The sequence below is a fragment of the Corvus moneduloides genome, chromosome 6 (genome assembly GCF_009650955.1).
Source record: "Corvus moneduloides isolate bCorMon1 chromosome 6, bCorMon1.pri, whole genome shotgun sequence".
Taxonomy (NCBI): domain Eukaryota; kingdom Metazoa; phylum Chordata; class Aves; order Passeriformes; family Corvidae; genus Corvus; species Corvus moneduloides.
The window spans coordinates 46,252,113-46,270,835 of record NC_045481.1 but is presented as its reverse complement, the minus strand read 5'-3'; the positions used below and the strand labels follow the sequence as shown (position 1 = coordinate 46,270,835).

The following is an 18,723-nucleotide window of genomic DNA, read 5'->3' as shown; positions in this document are numbered from 1 at the left end:
AGCTGAGCAGTCACGTGGTTAGGAGGCAAAGTATTAGAAACCGTTGGTAGCCCAATTCTTTGATAGAGGAGAGAGTTTGCTTCTGTTATGGCCAAGAATCACAGGACTGTCAGAAGGTTCTGTAGCTAAGAGAACATTTTCAACAGTTATTCTAACAGACTGCTCTAGCATTTTGCTTGAGTCAGCAGTTGACAAAAGAAGTCCAAACACATAAAAACAAAACCCCATAACAGAATGTCATATGGAAATATATATAGTGTAGTATGATCAAGTCACTTACCTTTAAATTTTGACCGAATGTTTGCTAGTTCTTTATTTATCCTCTTTATCTCCGCTTCTTTACTCTTGCCTGAAATAAAAAGCAAATGTATCAGGGGACAGTTCTTTGGACATCCCTCTGCCACCTTAAGCATCTTTTCACTCCAACAGAAACATACATTTGTGAACAAACACACATCAGAAGTAGTAATTACTCTCCATTTCCAGCATTGGAACTAAAGGCAAACAGAGGTAACTTAAGCATCGCTTTATAGGGGAATTTGAGAAGCTCTAAGGACCTCCCTGTTTCAAGAAGCTTTGCAGACTTTAGACAGTGTCACTTGCATATAACCTGAGATGCCACTGCTACTGACTTTCACAAACACTTAAGTTTCTCTGTTCATGAAACCGCCCAGAGAAAAGTGGATTTTACTTCCTATCTGATTATGATTACTAAGTTGACAGTGCTTTAAAGGAGTGAGTCTCCTAAGCACAATCTTATAAAGAAGCAGCTCATATTATTCCTCACCTTAAGGGCAAGCCAATTTATTGTTTCTCTGTTGAACAGTCATTCAGTTCAACAGCTTTAAAAACTTTCTTAATAGACTGAAGAGGAAAACCAGTAAACTCGCAAGGTAAACAACAGTGAACTCATAAGATACAAGTTCAGATTTTCAATGTACTTCATGAAAATAATTTGAAAACCAGAAATATTTAAAATTCACACCTTATTAGATTAGACTTTGCAACCTTATACTTCTCAGCACCATCAGTATTTCATATCAACTTTTGATTCCAAGAATAGATATTGGGATTCCTAGCACCAATTCAAGTTACATAGGGAAATAGCTGCAGTTTAAATTCTGATAATGCAAACTTATTCTAGTAAAATTTGCATTGTCCAAACCAAAGCAGCTTATTACCCTTTAGCATTTTAGTTTTTGGTGACTGAGATTCTACAGAGGTCTGAGTCCATTGTCTCCTACATGAGTAGGAGTATGGAAGGGTAAAACAGCCAGCTCAGGCATTGTGATCAGCTGCCTGTCATTTGAGGGAAGCAAGTGAAGTGCACTTCAGCAATGCAGAACTGGTTATTTAGTTCTGTTGTTAGTTCAGATATGCACCTACTCAAACTTTCAGGAAGTCTAAAACTTTTGTTCACTTTCCAAAAGTTTCAAGCAGTTCCAAGTGTTCCAAAACATCAACTAACAGCAGAATACGACAGCTTCTTTCCCTCTTCATGACATATACTTGGTTACAAGGTTACGAGTAAAAGTCTCCTAGCCCTGGGTCAAAATGGTCCAACCTTCTGAGTAACAGGGATCACATGCCCTGCATTCACACCACACATTTCCCCACACCACTGGGATCACAGCTACAGCCATGAATGTGCAAGCAGGGGATATGACAAGGCTTGAAGAGCAGATCATGACCAGCATTCCAAAGCACCTCCAATCTCACTCCTTTCTCCAACAGAAATATCTCAGGCATTTAAATATCCCACTATATTTGCATGTCCAAAAGCCTGTGTAACCCTACGACTGTTAATCCTCCCTTTACGATTCCAAAGGGGATCTTACAGCAGACCCTATGAAAGGTGATTAAGTAACTCAAGGAAACAAGTGCCTCAGGATAGCTTAAGAGCAAAGTATAAAGGAATCCCTTGCCAAATACAAATGAATCCAGATTTTGTAATTTCTTGACTTAGACTCAAAAAACCAAACTGAAATTACGCACTTCTGAAACCAACTCTTGCATAAGATGCAGAGAATGGGTTTGTATTAATCTGCCTCTAACAATGGCCACAAGAGAACAGACATGGAGCAGCCACAGCACACTGTAGAAACAGAAATGTTAGGCCCAAAATAGAAGCAACTACTTCAGTTTGCCTTGTCATTTTAACAAAATGCCTGCAGACCCCACGTATTTGCTTAAAATGGATTGCTTCCATTCTACAACAGTGTTTTGTAAGGGCCACTGCTCAAAAGACTGAAGTGCAGGGTGCCTTGGCAGGCACTCCACAGGGCAAAAAAACAACCCACAATTTCAATAATTTATGATACCTGTTCTGAAACATAAATTGTAGTTGCTATCTGTATGTACCTTGATTTCCAGATAAAACCGAAGATAATGTCCACAGTTTTAATTTGACCTAGAAATTCCAGTTAACTTCTAGAATGACAAAGCTAGACAACATGGTATAATTCCCTCAGTTTATAAAGATGCATCTGTTGGAATCACAAAGTTTAACCAGTTTTCACTAATATATCACTAATAATGCAACACATAATGAGTTTTGTTTTAATTTAACTTGTCAACCTAAAGAAAGCTGGTTTTTAAGTAGTAACACTATTTATTTTGTAAATGAGCAGCAAGTCAGACCATCTAAGACCTGAAGTGCCTTCCTTTATAGATTTTAGATTCGTCTTAATTGGATTATTTGTCCTGTGCACACAGCAGAGATACTCAAGTGTTTGCTTCTAGGGCACTTCCCAGCATTAGGAGATCATTACTAGACTGAAGCAAGTCATTTGCTCTGGGGTCCATCCTCTGAGAACAGGGGGCCACAGTAACATACACCAAAAGGGTGCAACTGCTTATGTAAATAAACATTTCAATTTTGTAAGCTATTTCTTTTTAAAGACCTCAAAGCACTTCCTTTATTTTCAGCCACTCATCTGCTCCCAATGAAAATTTTAATTTCCTAAAGCTTTTAATTTATTTTCCCTTTCACCATGGGAAGGGCACATCTCATTAAGACATAACCACTGAGTCTGGAGATTTTGTACTTCATTTACATTAACAGGGCAGAGAATATAGACCTCAGTCTGGGACACTGCTAGCCTGAGTAGGATATTTAGTTATTTAAATTTAGAAACTAGGTCTTTGCTCTGTATCATATAACTTATGTTTGTAAGGAAAGTGAATTGCAATATTTGCTTTGAATTATTAGCAATTGTTTCTCTAACCTCAGCAAGTGTGGTAATAATCACAATTTTAAAATGTTAAAAATGGGGCGAGGAAAGGGAAACAATAATACGTATCAGTCAGCTTTTCTTATCCCAAGATGAAATCAAGGCCATCTTTTACTTTTTTAAAATCAACAAAACCTCTTGGCCAATCTTCCAAGCAGCATTATTTACCTGCTATACTCACAGATTACCAGTTACTGCTAGAAATCGGGTTCTTTGTGTCCTAAGCAAGCAACAGAGCATTAAGCAAAGCCTGACTGAAATACTTCAGGAATTTGTGAAGTCAGCACCTTTAGTAGAAATAGTCTGCAGGCTCAGCAACACAAACATGGAAATCCCACCCCCATGCACACAGCTGTAGCAGCGAGATGACAGGAACACCCATAGTCACATCTGAAGGTTTATTCTCTCAAATTTTAAATCTTGCTTAGCATATGAACAAAAGCCTATTTTGAATAATGCCTTCAGGCCGTTCTATTTTGAAGGCAGCATATGATCTCACCCAGACTGAGCCCAAACATAAACAGCATAGCAATTAGCTGGTGATAAAAGTTTAACTTCATATATTGGAAATCACATTGAAACATTAAGTTTTCACCTTATTACTAGTTACAGTCTATGCAAGCCTGCAACTGCAGTTTTAAAGAACAGCACCAGCACAGCAAGTGTTAAATGTCACTGAGGACAATCACATAACAATGCTGAGGACAACTCACGAGTTAAAACCAGGCTGAAGTATCTAACCCCAAATTTCCTCAACTCCAGCAGTTGCATTGTATGGTAACCTTCTTCAAACATGATTAACTGCTTATATTAGAGGATGACAAAGCAAAACAATATCTCACTGTGGAAGGCAGCTTCCACTGTAAAGGACAAAATAAAATAGAAGTATCATAAACCAAGGACCAACTACTAGCCAGATCTTCTATCCCACTAACTGTGAAAGGGAGGGCACTGTTAAAATGTGTTTGATTAACAGAGAAGTTTTCATCACGTTACTCTGGCTTGCCAACACTCACTGAATAATTTCTACATGCATATTTTATTTTTAGCACCACTAGAAACACTCAAGTAGCCTTTAAGACAGTAAAAAGGAAGATGATGATAGCTGAAGGAGTGCTACGCTACAGGAATAGAGGCTTACGTTTCAGAGCTAACAAAGGCAACTGCTCTGCCACACTTTCAGGCTGTTACCCAGCGCCCACTCTCATGAAATTATCAGAGCTGTATACCAACAAAATGTTCTGTAACCTAATTCACGCCATTTAACTTGGAGAGGCTTTAAAAAGGTCATGTCATGTATACAGACTGATGGGTAGGACAGTAGTTAAGCCAGAACACAAGAAGATTATGTTCCATTTGAGTTCAGGCCACATCCTTCTCACTTTGACTTATTCAGACTTCTACCATTTTAACAGACTGATTAAATATCCATAATAAGTTATTAAGAGAGGTGACTGGAAGTCAGTAAGCTTTGGGTTGCTGTTTTGCTGAAAAGACATGTAGTGTTTATAGCCTTACAGCCCTAGTGTACAAGTACTGCTCATCTTCTCCAAGACGAGTACCAAGCACAGAGGTACCCAGCCACAACACAGTCCAAGGCGCTTATGGGTGATTACTTCACATTTGGCAGTTTGTCAGGCTTCAGACTCCATCATGCTGCCTACTGCCTTCATTAGGCAAGGTAAATTTAGTCTGCAGAGCAGTATTATCTTTAATTACCATCTTGTTTAACAAAGATAGAGTAGGGAACATCGTAAGTCACACAGCTCATCAAAGAACCAACTACTATTCTTGTATTTCCCGGTTATCCAGGCTAGAGTCAGCACTTCAGTACTACATAAATCCTCCATACCTCTGGAGCTCTGCATTACAATCTAAAGAATGAGAAAACGTACAGGAAAGGGGTTTGTTGAGTCCATTAATTTGAAAAGAACACCTGACATATCCTAATAGTAACTTGGCAGCAGGGTTGCAAGATTAAGCAAATGATTCAAGGTTAGAATTAGTGAGTTGCTTGTGGCTCACTCAGACAGGGACCTGCTCCATCAGGATTAACTTGTTGCTATACTAACTGCAGACTGCTTATGACAAGTTTGAGGCACACAACCCACTTGTGCTAACTAGAACTGCTACTAGTTCTTCAATTTCATACAAATCACTTGATAAACTTCGGACCAAGCCTACACATTTATTTCCCAAAGGAACAGAGAAGTGTTTTTTCTATCAGCAGCTACACAAATACTGAGCCGAGCAGATTTCTGCAGGCAAGGCCTTGAGACACAGCCATATTGTCAACAATTTAAAGCAATAAATAAATAGATAAATCACTTCACAGAAGTTTAGATGTTCCAGTACTCATCTGGCTCCAATATGCTTATCAGCAGTCAGTGCAATTGAGCCCAGCAAATAACGCATTTGTTTTGAATGTATGTACAAGTGAGAACTGCTACACTATGTTACCTCTTAGCCTTACCTGCCCTATGGCCATCTGACAATTTATGATTACAGATGTACCACTGCTGGCATGAATTATAAAGCAGAGGGTAGCACGCTCTGTTAGCACAAGAAAAAGCCTGCCACAATTCTGTCATGCTTCTTGAAGGCCAGTAGTAGTGTAAGTAACTATTTGTGGCACAACAGTAAGTCTAACATAGCATGAACTCTGTTCACATTCAATTATCAAACAGGCCTTGAAGAGACAGAACAAGTCTACTTTTCTGTTTAGGAGAGAGAATACAAATACTACCAAGGTTAAGAGCAGGAACTTCTCTGAATTCCTCAATGGCTAGGAACGCTTAATCGCAAAGAACACAGCTCTTACACAAAAGATAAATTCTCAGTTTTAGAGGTGATGTTAGACATCTTCCCTGAGAGCTGTGAGTCATTGTTTTCCAAACACAGGAATTTTTCTGTTTGGTTATGTTTTCTTTAGCCTCTACATTAGGAGCATCCAAGCTGATTGGCCACTTTGGTGGGAGATACAGCACAGCCAAACTGCTACCCAGCTTCCCTTCAGCAAAATATTGATAGTTTCAAAGTTAGTTTGATTCAAGGCTATGCTTCTTAAGAGACAGCTACAGACAGTTCCTAAACACTGCTCTCATCCTGGCATACACATTCCTGCTATTACCTTGCATTGCTGCAGGTCAGTTAGGGAGCCAAACAGTCAAAAGCAAGATGGGTTTATCCAAAGGCTAAGTCACACCAGCTTCACTACAAGTGATAGTGCCAGAAGACATGACCAGGTAGAGAGCAAGTTCACCCATTCACTGTCTAAACACACTTTAGTTGGCATAAAGCAATCAAATGACCCATCTGCCTTTCCTATTGCTAAAACAGCCTGCAAGCATGATGTAAAGACTACACTATATTCTTGAACTCTGCTGTCAGGGAGCAGAGAAAGAAACTGGTTGAAAAACAGGGAAAATCAAAACAAATACTAGTGTCTCTACTGCAAAAATGGTAGAAATAGAGGAAAATATGCATGTAAAGGTAATCAGTACCTCCATTCTTGCCTTTGTGAAAGACCTTTTATAGTACTTTTAACACTTACTCATATCAGTAAGTTGAACCACTACTTTTACCTGCCAGCAGGACAGGTACTAATGTTACAGCTCTAGAGGATAGACTAGCCATTTGCTATGCAGATCATGGTCTTCATGAAGTAAAACACCAAATCCATCCTCCAACTCTCCCTAATCTCTCAACTGGCTCTTTAGCACAGCACAGAAGAGGGCAAAAGAAATGCAAACAGGTTGCACAGCAATACATTAGAGTGGTCTGTTTGCCCATCCTCACATTATCAGTCTGTCTACGTAGATCCCTTCATTTGGTTAAACTATCTAAAGCGCTGCAATAGAGGTTCAAGCTCCAGCTCCACCTGAGTATGTCTGAGGAAGCATGTTGGTGCTACTGTTTACAAACTCACTGCACAACTAATCCAAAGAGACTGCAATAAAATACTGCACACTTTTACAAAATGTTAGTATGGCTTCACTTTTGTTCACAAATCGACCTGTTCAAGGCTGCAGAGCAAGAAGCTTTTTGTTTACTGACGTGCTAACATCCTGTTATGAATGAAAACAGGAGCACATGCGGTCCTTCCACAAGATCTATTTGATCAGAAGAAAGAAGTGCCTGTCTGTCATGTTGAAGATCATGAATGGCACAAAGGCAGCTGGAGATTGTTGTGTCTTGGGACATCCTGCAGTGATTAGGTATCTGAAGACAGAGAGCAGTGACCTGCTGATCATACTTAAGAACTTTGTAGAGTACATTTTTTAATATTCTGCACAGTAAGTGAACTACTATCCACAGAACTGACTTCTTCCTCCACTATGCCACTAGAAATTTGCCCCTGTAACAACACTTCTCAGGAAACAGCAGGGAGTCACAGGCTTTACTGTAATCCACTAATCCATTAACTCCTTGTCCTCATAAGAGAAGAGAAATAAGAGCACAAAAGCAGCTTTCCAATCCAGATGTATTAAACTGCAACAATTTAATACAAATTTAATGATTTTAGATGCTTACCATGGCTTGTTTTTTCCAACTAAGCACCACAAGTTAAGAAAAATTTGAGAAGTAACCAGGCAACAGGGTCTACCTTAAGACCAGATTTTTCCCCAAAACAACTGAAAGCTTACTGGAAGTTCATATCCAAGTGACTTTGTGACATACAGAACATCTATCTGGGAGTTTAGTTGGCAAAACAACACTGACTCCTATCAAAAGAGAAGCTTTAAGTCAAGAAGATAAGCGAACAGTAAGTGCAGGGTTAGGTTTCTACGTAAGGCAGCTCTTCCTCCTTCCTTGACTGAACAGCATCCAAGTAGTCATTTCCTTGACCAGTCTTTTCACACTGTACAGTTATACCCCCTTCAACAAGGTAAGCCTGTATTTGCACTGATTTACCACAAGTCACTGTGGACTCTCTTCTACCTTACTTCATGTTCAAAGAGCAGAACAGTTTGAGGCCTATTCTAGTTTAGCTATCACTTCTAAACTACTGTTTCAGGGGCCTTAAAAATCCTTTTGAGCTCATCAACTAATTCAGATATGTAACCGTCTCTGCAACAGTCCCTTAATATCCTCTTATCAGTCCTGATGGGCAATCTTTATCCAAAGGATTTCAAATTAAGCAGGTATCATATTTTCCAGTGTATCTAATGGAGAGCTCGGATGTCACATGAAAGATTCTAGCTCTTTACTACCTCTCATCCATTACTCTCCCCTAAGCCAGCCATGCACAAATTAAACAAGCATAAAAAAAACTAAACGAAGGAGGAAAAAAAAAATCCCATCCCCTCAGAGCTCTATGAAATGACCAGAAGCAAGCCAAGACAGAGAAGCCATGAGAATAACAGCAGTTTTGTTTTAGAGATCCTCCTCAGACTAATCTCATGCTAATTGTGTTTTCCTTAAATCACTCTCCTGCAAATAGTAGCAAGTGATGCAAGACTTAGTGCTTATTATAGCTCTAAGCAGCACATTCTTAGGACTGTTTTTTCAGGCCAGAAACTGACCATATTAGATGGGCTGCCATAGCCTTGCAAAAGCAACAGGAGAGCAAACCAAGATGACTTGCTTTCCAATTTCTTCAAAAAGGTAAGTAATCTAAGAATACATGTAAAGAAAAGTCACTGACTGTCTAAAGAAGTATTTCAAGTCCTACTTTAACACTGCACGCACTGCAAACAAAAACCCACACCTCAGAGGAGCAATGCAGTAGCTTTAGCCTACACACTTAGCTTATTACTGACATATAATAATTACTGACAGGTAACTAAACCAAGCTGTGTGTGCTCAACTCACTCTATGTAAAGTTTGTTTCACTGGGTGGCTGTTCTTACAGTGAACAAATAACTCTATCCATACCTAAGCAGTCATTTAATCCATGTACATGCCCCTCCCACCTACACCTGTAATGCACTCCATAACCTACTACCCATTCAAACAGATGATCATCATATGATGAATTTAATGAACTATCTTTTTTCAATCCCCACTTGCAGACCTGTAACCTGATGCATCAGTCCCAGTGCAGTGAAGCGAAGATACATTCTGGGAGGCTCAGCTTCGGGACACTATCCCTTGTCCAGTACAATGAAAATTGAATGCATTAAGTTTTATGAGAAGAGATAGAGCTTTGTTTATTATATTTGTTGAATTTTATTTAAGGAAAAAATATAGCCAGAGGAAAAAGAAACAGTAAATTGAAGAAAACGTAAAAAGAAACATTTGGAGAACAAACTAAAGGAATCCTTCCTTCATCTGTCCAACTTCTGGGGCAACACTGAAAAGCTAAGACAGTTATCTAGAGCAGTGAGGGAAACCAAGAACTGTCTTGTCCTCCGAGCCTGTGACAACCGCAGCTTTTGCCTCTGTCTAGACACATTTCATCAACCTAAGAGGAGATGGCTTCCCAATTTTACTGTGGAGCAGGAGGTTACCAGTAGTACACTAAATACTATAATAGAAACTATTTCTACATTACTGCCTGCAAATGAAAGGAGAAAAGCAAACTCTCCTGGTTTTCAGGGTGAATAGTAGATAGCACTGTTGTTGCAGCAGAATACTGAGTGACAAATGACTTAAAAGTATTTAATTGTGAGATAAGCATAAAGCTTACCAAAACTCAAAAAAAAAATGAAAACAGACTCCTGATGATGTATCTGTTAGCTAAGACAGCTGGAGAGTTTATAAAGCACCATCTTGTGTAAGTCAAATTGCTTCAGCAGCTCTGCAGTACATACACAAAAGAAGACTTAAAATACTATTTAAGAATAAATATTTCTTGCAGGAGTCCATATGCTTGTAACATATGCAGATCTTGTTAGGTTTTAGTTCATGGGGCACATAATTGATGCAGTGACAGGGACTCCTCCTGACCTGAACTCCTAAGTTGGGATAGCACTTCACCAAACCACAGGGTTCAGAGCTGTCAGCTCCACTCCACCACAATCTTTTGGACAGCATAGCCACACCTAACTATTTTCTCAGTCACACCAACCAAACACTAATTAACTGGGCTATCCTAATCAAGTACTGCAGTTTGGCTTTCAACCGATAGTCTTCTTGTCTCTTCTCTGGTGTCTATGAAAGATAAGCTAAAAACCCACTTACTGTAGTAATTCATATATGTCACAAAACAATCCAAATGAGCAAGTCCCTAGAAAAGCCCATATATCTACCGGCAAATTGACAGACATCTAAAAGGGCTATTTTCTAAAAAACATTTTCATCTGCCATCTGCACTAGGACCTCCATATGCAAAACACAAAGCCTACAATAAGAAGTTGCCCTGAAACAAAATTCTGGAAAGCTACGAGGAAGTGAAGGATAATTCATTTTCTTGTATTACCATATTTTGAAAATTCACTTGATCTTTGTATGAATAAAGAACATTTCATTTTGAAAAAGGACATGCAATATGACAGCTTCACAGAGACTAGAGCAAAGTCAAAGTGCTAAGAAGCCTCTCTTAGTCTTGAAACATTTTACAGTTTCTGCTACGAGTAGTATGCCAACTTTCTTTAATGAAAAACATCACAGACTTCTGAGAAATCAGTGTAGTTTAAAATAGTCTGCTTTAAAAATTACATGTAGCATAGAAGCATTAAAGACAAAAATCAAGAAGCTTAATAGATAAACCAAGTGCCAAAAATATGTCTAAACAACACAGAAGTGACAACCAAGCTTTTAAGTGTTAAAGACAGGCTGGTAGTGCGAGCTGCTTGTTCACAATCAACTACAGTTGTAAACACAGAAAATTGTTATCAAGACTTATGTGAAGCCTGTAACAGACTGGTACAAAGACAGGCATCACTCCCAAATCAGTAATGTATCAAACCTGTAAGAGAATCCTGCATTATTTAGTGCTGCAGACATTATAGATACAAATGTCCAAGAAATAAATCTTGAGGTAAGGAGATCAAGCATTTCCAAAGGTAGACAATCAAAATTTACATAAACCCCAGAAGTTTAGGTTACTTGATTAATTTGAAGTCACATGCTGTGCATCCACCTGAGCACAGTCAGCACACAACTGCATTTTCATTTTTCAGCAAGATCTATGATGCAGAATTCTTATCTGTGCAAAATCTTTCAGAATACCCCCCCCCATACACACCATGTTTCACCATTACTCGTAATCTGGAAAAATTATTGGCAAACTAGAAGTGCGAGGCCTTTGTGGCAGTATTAAAAATAGATACAAGAGTCCAACAAAGCCACAATTTGGACAGAAATTAAGAATGCCTGCAAGAACTTTGCACATCACTGCAACTGTCAGATATTTAGTCCACTTTTAAGGCTAGAAACAGAGGAATAGAGGTCAAGAGCTGCCCTGGAGTCTAGCTTCCCTCCCATCTCAGAAAAGGAATGCTTGCTCTCTTTGCTTAGTCAAAAGATGCTGTTCACCTGAACAGCTGCTACCTTTTGTTCTTGACAACATCTAGCTCCTCACTGAAGAGGCAAAGAGGGAGCTTTAGCCAATAGCAGTGCCTGCAAAGCACAGAGTCTCCAGAGAGTACTTTTGTGAATACGCCAGGAAGCATTTTTGTGAATCCTGGTCAGTATATACTAGCCCGTGGTTAGCTGGCAGCACTCAGAGCTCTGCTAAAGGAAAGGCTCAAACACCATTCACAGCTATTTGGAAGCTTCACAGATCATCTACTAGTGAGAATATCAGCTCTTTCGCAGCTGTTTAGAAGATGCTGTTACTTTTTTCATTATGAAGATAAGAAAGATACACAAGTAATTACAGCTCCCAAACAGCTGTCTGGACAGAGACAAAATATTTGAGATATACCACTATTTGTTTAAACAGTCAAACTGTTAACATTTTATTTGTATCACCAGTAAGTTACATCTTTGTGTCTCCTGCAGAGCATGAAACGCTTGTTGTCCCATCTGGACTGAGGCAGCTTCAGCTCTATCCCCTTGTGGGGATATAAGTGCCTTGTGGGGAAATAAGTACCTGATTTGTTATAGCCTACAACCTTAAATTTTGTTATTCCACATCCCTGAACACGAGTTACAAAGCTAAGAGCTTAAATGTTTCCCTTGTGTTTACTTCTAGCAAATTCCACTGAAAACAAGAGTGGACAAATGTGCTAACCAACTGCAAGACATGAGACACTGATGAATCAAGTCATACTTCTTCCAGCTAAATCAATATAAACAATGATTTAAAAAATCATCGTGAATTGTACTGGGTAGATACAACAGCAAGTCTTAACTGCTATGACACCAAGTGGAACTATGTTACACATGTAGCTTGCACAGAACACCAGGACACTGGAAAATGCTCACTAAATAGCAAGGCCAACCAGACAAAGCACAAGAGCATTCGTGTAACCTTGAACTGCTACACTACACATTTTGTAAGCCATCTTCTACACACACAAGAGTGAAGTCTAAAGTAACCTAAGGACCTGCAACTCTGTTCTGAAAAATAAAAACCAACCCATTCAAATAGTTTCTGCTCTAAGGAAGATTATCAACCTTGAATTTTACATATAAAGCCCCTGTTCACGTGTCTGGGAGTCCAAATCACCTAATTTTAAAGACACTGCATTTAAATGGTCTCATTCTACCAGTATAATTCTTCCCCAGGTTTTTTGTATTAGAAGTCATCAATACGAAGTTTCCCAAGCTAGTGGGGTTAAATAATCCCAATACAAGCCCAGTTAGAACAACATAATTTGCATTAAAAAATTCTCCAAATCTATCTATATCTTTAGAGAGAAGACCTTACTGCCACTGCTCCACTGCTTTTAAAATAGCCTCAAGTGATCTACAGAGACACACAGGTGGACAAAATAGAGCTGTTTCATCACACCAACCACAGCGACCTTAGCCCTTCCCCAGGCAATTCCTGCCACATCATACACTTAGATCTCTAACTCTGATTAATATTAAACTATTGTATGCAATTCTCGGACAAAAAGGAAGATTGAGCACTGAGGTGTGCCCCTACACATAACCCTTTCCTCCACACCAAGCAGCATCAGATTTGTACTCCTCTCCTGCTGCACACTCACAGAAACACTCTCCCCACTTCCCTCGGGTGAGCGGGGGGGGGGGCACTTATTCGCACCCCCCTCCATCCCATTTTTAATTACACTGATCCTAAGCCCTGATATCCGTCAAAGCAGAACATTAAAGCCAATTTAAGCCTAGCCTAGGCATACGCACTGAGGGCCTTGCTCTCAGGCGCCTACAGAGGCCTGTTTTCCATCAGTGACGTGATGAACCGAGAGCCGCTCAGGGATCTGGAAGGAGCCCAGGGACGCCTCTCCCTGCCCCGCCACACACCCACCCGCGCCCCGGCACCGCTCCGGTGCATCGCGAACAACGGCGGCACCGACTCCCGGCACCCCCTCCGCCGGGGCGGCCACCGCGACACTCAAGGACGGGGGAGGGGGGTGACAGGGGTGGTGAGGGGGGAGGGAAACACCCCAACCCACCCACCCAAAACGCACAAACCCACGGGCAAATGCCTTATGCTGCCCCCCCCTCCCCGCCGCGCCGCCCCCCCGAGCGCGTCGCCATTTCGTGAGGCAGGAGCGCTCCGAGCTGCCCGCCGCGATGATCAGGGGGAAGAGGGGAACACTGGGGAGGGGATTGAGGGGTGAAGCCCCGGCCCCACGGGGCAACAGCCCATGGCGACGGCCGGCGCGGCCCAGCCCAGGCCCCGACCCCGGTGCCACTCACAGTTGCGGATATCGGAGATGAAGACCGCCAGGCCTCGCATGCCATCGCCTTTCGACACGGCAGGCATCGTGGCGCACGATCACGGTCGCCCTGGGACGCGACACGACGAACCCCCGCAGCCGCCGCCCGCTCTCCCCGCGGGCTCCTCAGGCCGCTCCGCCGCCGCCTCCGCAGCGCGCAGGCGCCGCCGGGGCTCCCGCGCCCCCGCAGCCGCCGGGCGGGCGCTGCTCGGGCGCCACCTGCCGTGCGGAGGCGGGAGCGCCGCGGGTGCACCGGGCCCCTCGCGCCCCTCGCGCCCCTCGCGCCTCCCTGCGCCGCAGCCGCCGCGGGCGCGGTCCCCGCCTGTCCCCCGGGATGTGCCCCGGCTCCTGGGCATTCCCCGTGAGACCCTGCGGCCTGAGAGGGCCAGCTGGCTGGAGGCCAGGCCCCGGAGATCTGCCGTGCCGCTGCTTGGACGCGATTACCAGTCACCGCCCGTGAGGGCAAACGGGCCCGGGCCGAGGTGAGGAGCGGCAGGGCGGCGACAGTCGCTGTGTCCATGAGTGAATTCACTGCACGCTCCCTGCTCGGGAACAGCCTAATCCCTTCCTCTCCTCGTGACCCTAATGGCCGAGGAGTTTGATGATTTTTGAAGGTGAAATACCGGGCTTCGTAGGCGTCTCAGAGGATGTAGCTGCTGAGGGAGAAGGAGAGGGACGGCCGATCAAGATACTGGAAAATTTCACTTAAGCAGATTATTGTTCTGGAATCTTATTTCTAAAACGTGAAGAGCAAGGTACAGACTCTCAGTGGTACAGTTCATAAGAACATGCTTTCCACAGGGTGGACTGCAGGAGGCTGTGCCTTGGTCCTCCTCCTCAAAAGGGACCCCAAAACAGTGCACGGGATCTACTGCACGTACCCTGCACAGTCACTGTGAGCACTGACAAGCCCAGAGGCTACTGTGTGCAGCTCCATCCTTAGGCACATCCCCCTTGTGAGCCTGCCATCGGCTGTGTGAGTGGCGCAGTTGCTCTGTGTTCATGCAGAGATCCCACTCCCCGACTCCCTGGGCATGCAGGTGTGCAACCCCAGGGCCACATGTTCCTCCTGAAGGCTGTGAACACGCGGAGTGGCACAGTCTCACACCACATCTACTCCCGAGACTGAAAACATTTCAAGGTTAAACTGTCTTAAATATGCCAAAAAGGTGGGACTGCGCAGAGCATTTAAGATCTTCAGCTGAAAATAGGTTCAAATGGTCTCAAGACTGGCCTAGTCTGCCTAACCAAAAGTATGCTGGGGGCTTCAGTCATGATGCAAGCGATTAGTATGCTTAGTGGAGAACAATGACTTGTAGAATCATGGGGCTTAGGGCTACTGGACATCAATCAGTTATTTCACCTCTTTTTCAGTATACTTCAAGCCATTTCATTTCATCTGGGGTTTTTTTCTCCCAGTGAATTGATCCCAGTATCTAGCTTTTAGCTACAGTCTATCTTCCAGAAAGGCACTCAGTCTTGCTCTGACACAATCAAATTCACTGTTTCCCTGGATAGTTTGCTCCCATGGTTAATCCTCCTTGTTTAAAGGATCTTGTTCAGATTCATCAAGCTCCAGTGCCTTTAATTTAGTGATACATTTCTCTCTCATAAAGATCTACATAATACTTGATACCCTCTGTCTGATAGTGGCTGTACACCTCAGTTAGGTCACCTCTCAAGGGTCTATTTTGGGTGCTTTCAGGATACATTGTTATACATGAGTGCTTTTAAGTTGTGCAAGTATCTACGAGAAAGGCAGGATGACAGCATGTGGTAGTCACGTAATTATCCCTTTATCCCTGGATCCATAATTTAGACCAAGTGCAACTACAGGCAGTCATGCACAACTAGTCTATTATTTAATTCAGATTATTTGTAGGCTTTCATGAAGAACACTCTCCTTTTTCACAGCTTTACAAATAGATTTGATGCTTAATAATAACTTCCATGTACCTTTGAAGATGAAAACTTCCTATGTCACCAAATGAAGCTTTTTCTGTAATCAGAAAAAAAAAATCTTTTTTGAGCTAGCCAAAATGTTGAACTGGTTCCTACTCTTAAGAGCACAGTGACACCTAAAGGCTCAGTCTATCCATCCTGTCTGGCTGTATTCCCATCAGTACTGCAAGTCATGCAGGTATCCAACCGCCTTTTCAGTGGCAGCTTAAATACTGCCAGCACAATAGCTGTGGCAGTACCAAGCTATGCATGAGCTGCAAATTCTTCTTGAGAACTGGGAAAATATCCAAGTGGTTAACACATGTGGATGTCTCTAGTTTTGTAACTGTACAGCTAAATGTTTCATTTGAAGGGGCTCAGTATGCAGTACACATACCCTGATTATTTTATGTCAGCCTCCTTTGACTGACTTTTGAGGCCTCACTTATATTCACCTTGCTCCCTGTCTTTTTGCCTCAACAAAGGCTTGTGCAATCAGGACAAATTGGGCATGTCTATCCTTACTGCCTCATAATTTAGGACTTATGTATTTCAGATAGTCTTGGTAGGGACAAGGTAGAAATTTTATGTGAATAAACAGGTAGCTAGCAGAAAGAGAGTTTGTAATGGGCTTTAGATGCATCCTGGCTGAAAGAAACACTGTAATGTGAACTCAGCTGTTACTCAGCACAGAGCTCATGCCAGGCAGAACCCTTTGCAAACACACTGAGTTGGTAATTGTGGAAAACATTTTGGTTTGAGCCTAACATTTATAAAACACCAGGCTGCCTAAAAACAAACTTAATTGGTTCTATCCATCCCAAGATGTTATGATTATTTAAGATATTTATAATTACTGTAAAATCAGCATTAAAGGGGAAATAGTACCAAGAAATCATTTCCTATTACACAAAATGTTTTGCATCACATTTGTTTGCCAACAAATCCACAGTGTTTGTCCCTTCCTTCCCATTTTATATGGGAATTACTTTAAAATTTTTTCAGGATTTCATTGCACTTTGGTACAAAGGCTTTAATAATTGCACTGACCTTTGTAAAACTATTACCATTCATCTGAATGTTTTCAGCTGGTGAGGATCCAGTTGTGAGAACTACAAAAAGGGAATTGTTCCTTTCCCTTTGTTACTTCTGTCAGATTTGTCTCACCAGTTAGTGTTTTCTTCTGCTCCTTATGATCATTCCAGCCATTACTGGAAGCAAAAAGAGCTCAGGAGCAAACAGAATTGGTGGCTCCACCATGTGTAAACTCAACCATGTTTCTGTACTTGACATCTAACATTCATTTTCCATTTACAGAGAGCACAGTGTCTTCTGCCATTCCAGAGTATCAAACGTGCTGCTTTCAGCAGTAGAAAACACAAAGTTAGGGTAATATCATTATCACGAAACTCTGAATTTACAGAAATTTGGGATGGATCTAGTCATAGAAGACCATGCATCTGCTTCACTGACGAGACTTTTGTTCAGAGGAAAAATATTCCTATTTTTCTTTTCAGTGCTGAATAATGCTCATGAAGATCTTCACTACACAAGAGGGAATGAAAGAAGAGGGCAGTTCAGCAGAATAATGCAACCTTCCAATTCAGCTTCTAGAAGACTGCACCAAACTGTAACCAAGACAGAAAGCAGGTCACAGGAAGGCTTCTGTTGGGAAGCACACTGCTAGGATATGCTGGCCTTGCCACTACATCATGATATAACACATCCTTTTTTTATCAAGTCTTTTGATATGATATTTAGTCCCTGCAAGCAGCCTGTGAAATAACAGGGTAACACCAAAACTTCTGCTGCAGTAAAAATAGCTGTAGCGCAGCCATGCTGCACGCAAAAACACAAACTGTAGAAGGTCAAACCAGAAGAAAATAAAAAACTCAACTTAAAACAAAATCTTTTTTTAAAAGCCTGTTAAAAGCCATCTGAGATTTGACCCCTCCTTTCTGCACACCCTGAGTGAGCAGTATTGCTTGCAGACTCTCTGCAGCCTTGCCTATGTGATCATTTTGCCTCCAGGTCAGTGTGTGCATTTTAGCCCAAGCTTCTGATTTACCTACACTATTTCTCAGAATCACAGAAACAATTAGTTTTGAAAAGACCTTGGAGATCATCGAGTCCAATCTGTGATCGAACATCACCATGTCAACTAGACCACGGCTCTAACTCCCGTCTTTCTTTAGACACCTCCAGGGAGGGTGACTCCACCACCTCCCTGGGCAGCCCATTCCAATGTCTAATCACCTTCTGTGAAGGAATTCCTCCTAATGTCCAACCTGAACCTACCGTGGTGTAGCTTAAGGCCATTTCCTCTTGTCTCTTGTTGCTGGCTGCCTGTGAGAAGAGGCTGATCCCAACCTGGCTACAGTCTTTTTGGACAATTGCACTGAGTGATAAGGTCATCCCTGAGACTCCTCTTCTCCAGGCTAGGCCTGGAGCTCTAAAAATTCGCCACAGTTTGGGCTAAACCACTGTTTACAGGAATTTAGAATCACACCATTATTAGTATTTCCTTTTTTTCAGCTACTGATGAGCCCCAAAGCATCGCGCCCTGGGTCGGGCCGGGCCGGGCCAGCCCAGCGGCGGCTCTGCCCATGGGACTTAGCCGGGATGTGCCGCCGCTGAGCCGGCCCGGAGCGCCGGGGAGCCGCGGCCGCTGCCTCAGCCACCCCGCCATGTTGGCGCAGCGCGGCGCCCTCCCGGCGCCACGGCGCTGCCCGGAGCCGGCGGGGCGGGGCGCTGCCGCCCGCTCGCCCGCACTTCCGCGGCGGCGGCGGGCGGTACGTGGTGTCCGCGGG

General features: G+C 42.5%; 2 protein-coding genes across 6 annotated transcripts in view; one reads left to right on the top strand and one right to left on the bottom strand.

Annotated features, from left to right (window-relative positions):
- Positions 1 to 14,129, bottom strand: part of AP2A2 (adaptor related protein complex 2 subunit alpha 2) — a 47,559-nt gene extending 33,430 nt beyond the window's left edge. For 2 of the 4 annotated variants that reach the window (XM_032110679.1, XM_032110680.1), the window contains exons 1-2: positions 13,953 to 14,129; positions 281 to 349 (exon numbers count right to left, since the gene is read on the bottom strand). In XM_032110679.1, the coding sequence (XP_031966570.1) occupies positions 281 to 349; positions 13,953 to 14,019 (136 nt within the window). In that variant the 5' untranslated portion in view covers positions 14,020 to 14,129. The remainder of the gene's footprint in view (positions 1 to 280; positions 350 to 13,952) is intronic. The other 2 variants (XM_032110681.1, XM_032110682.1) reach the window with 1 other exon arrangement.
- Positions 14,130 to 18,656: 4,527 nt separating this feature from the next.
- The window catches only part of CHID1 (chitinase domain containing 1), a 107,353-nt gene continuing 107,286 nt past the window's right edge, over positions 18,657 to 18,723 (top strand). Inside the window, exon 1 of one of the 2 annotated variants that reach the window (XM_032112584.1) lies at positions 18,657 to 18,705. The gene's annotated coding sequence lies outside the window, so the exon portion shown is untranslated. The remainder of the gene's footprint in view (positions 18,706 to 18,723) is intronic. The other variant, XM_032112582.1, reaches the window with a different exon arrangement.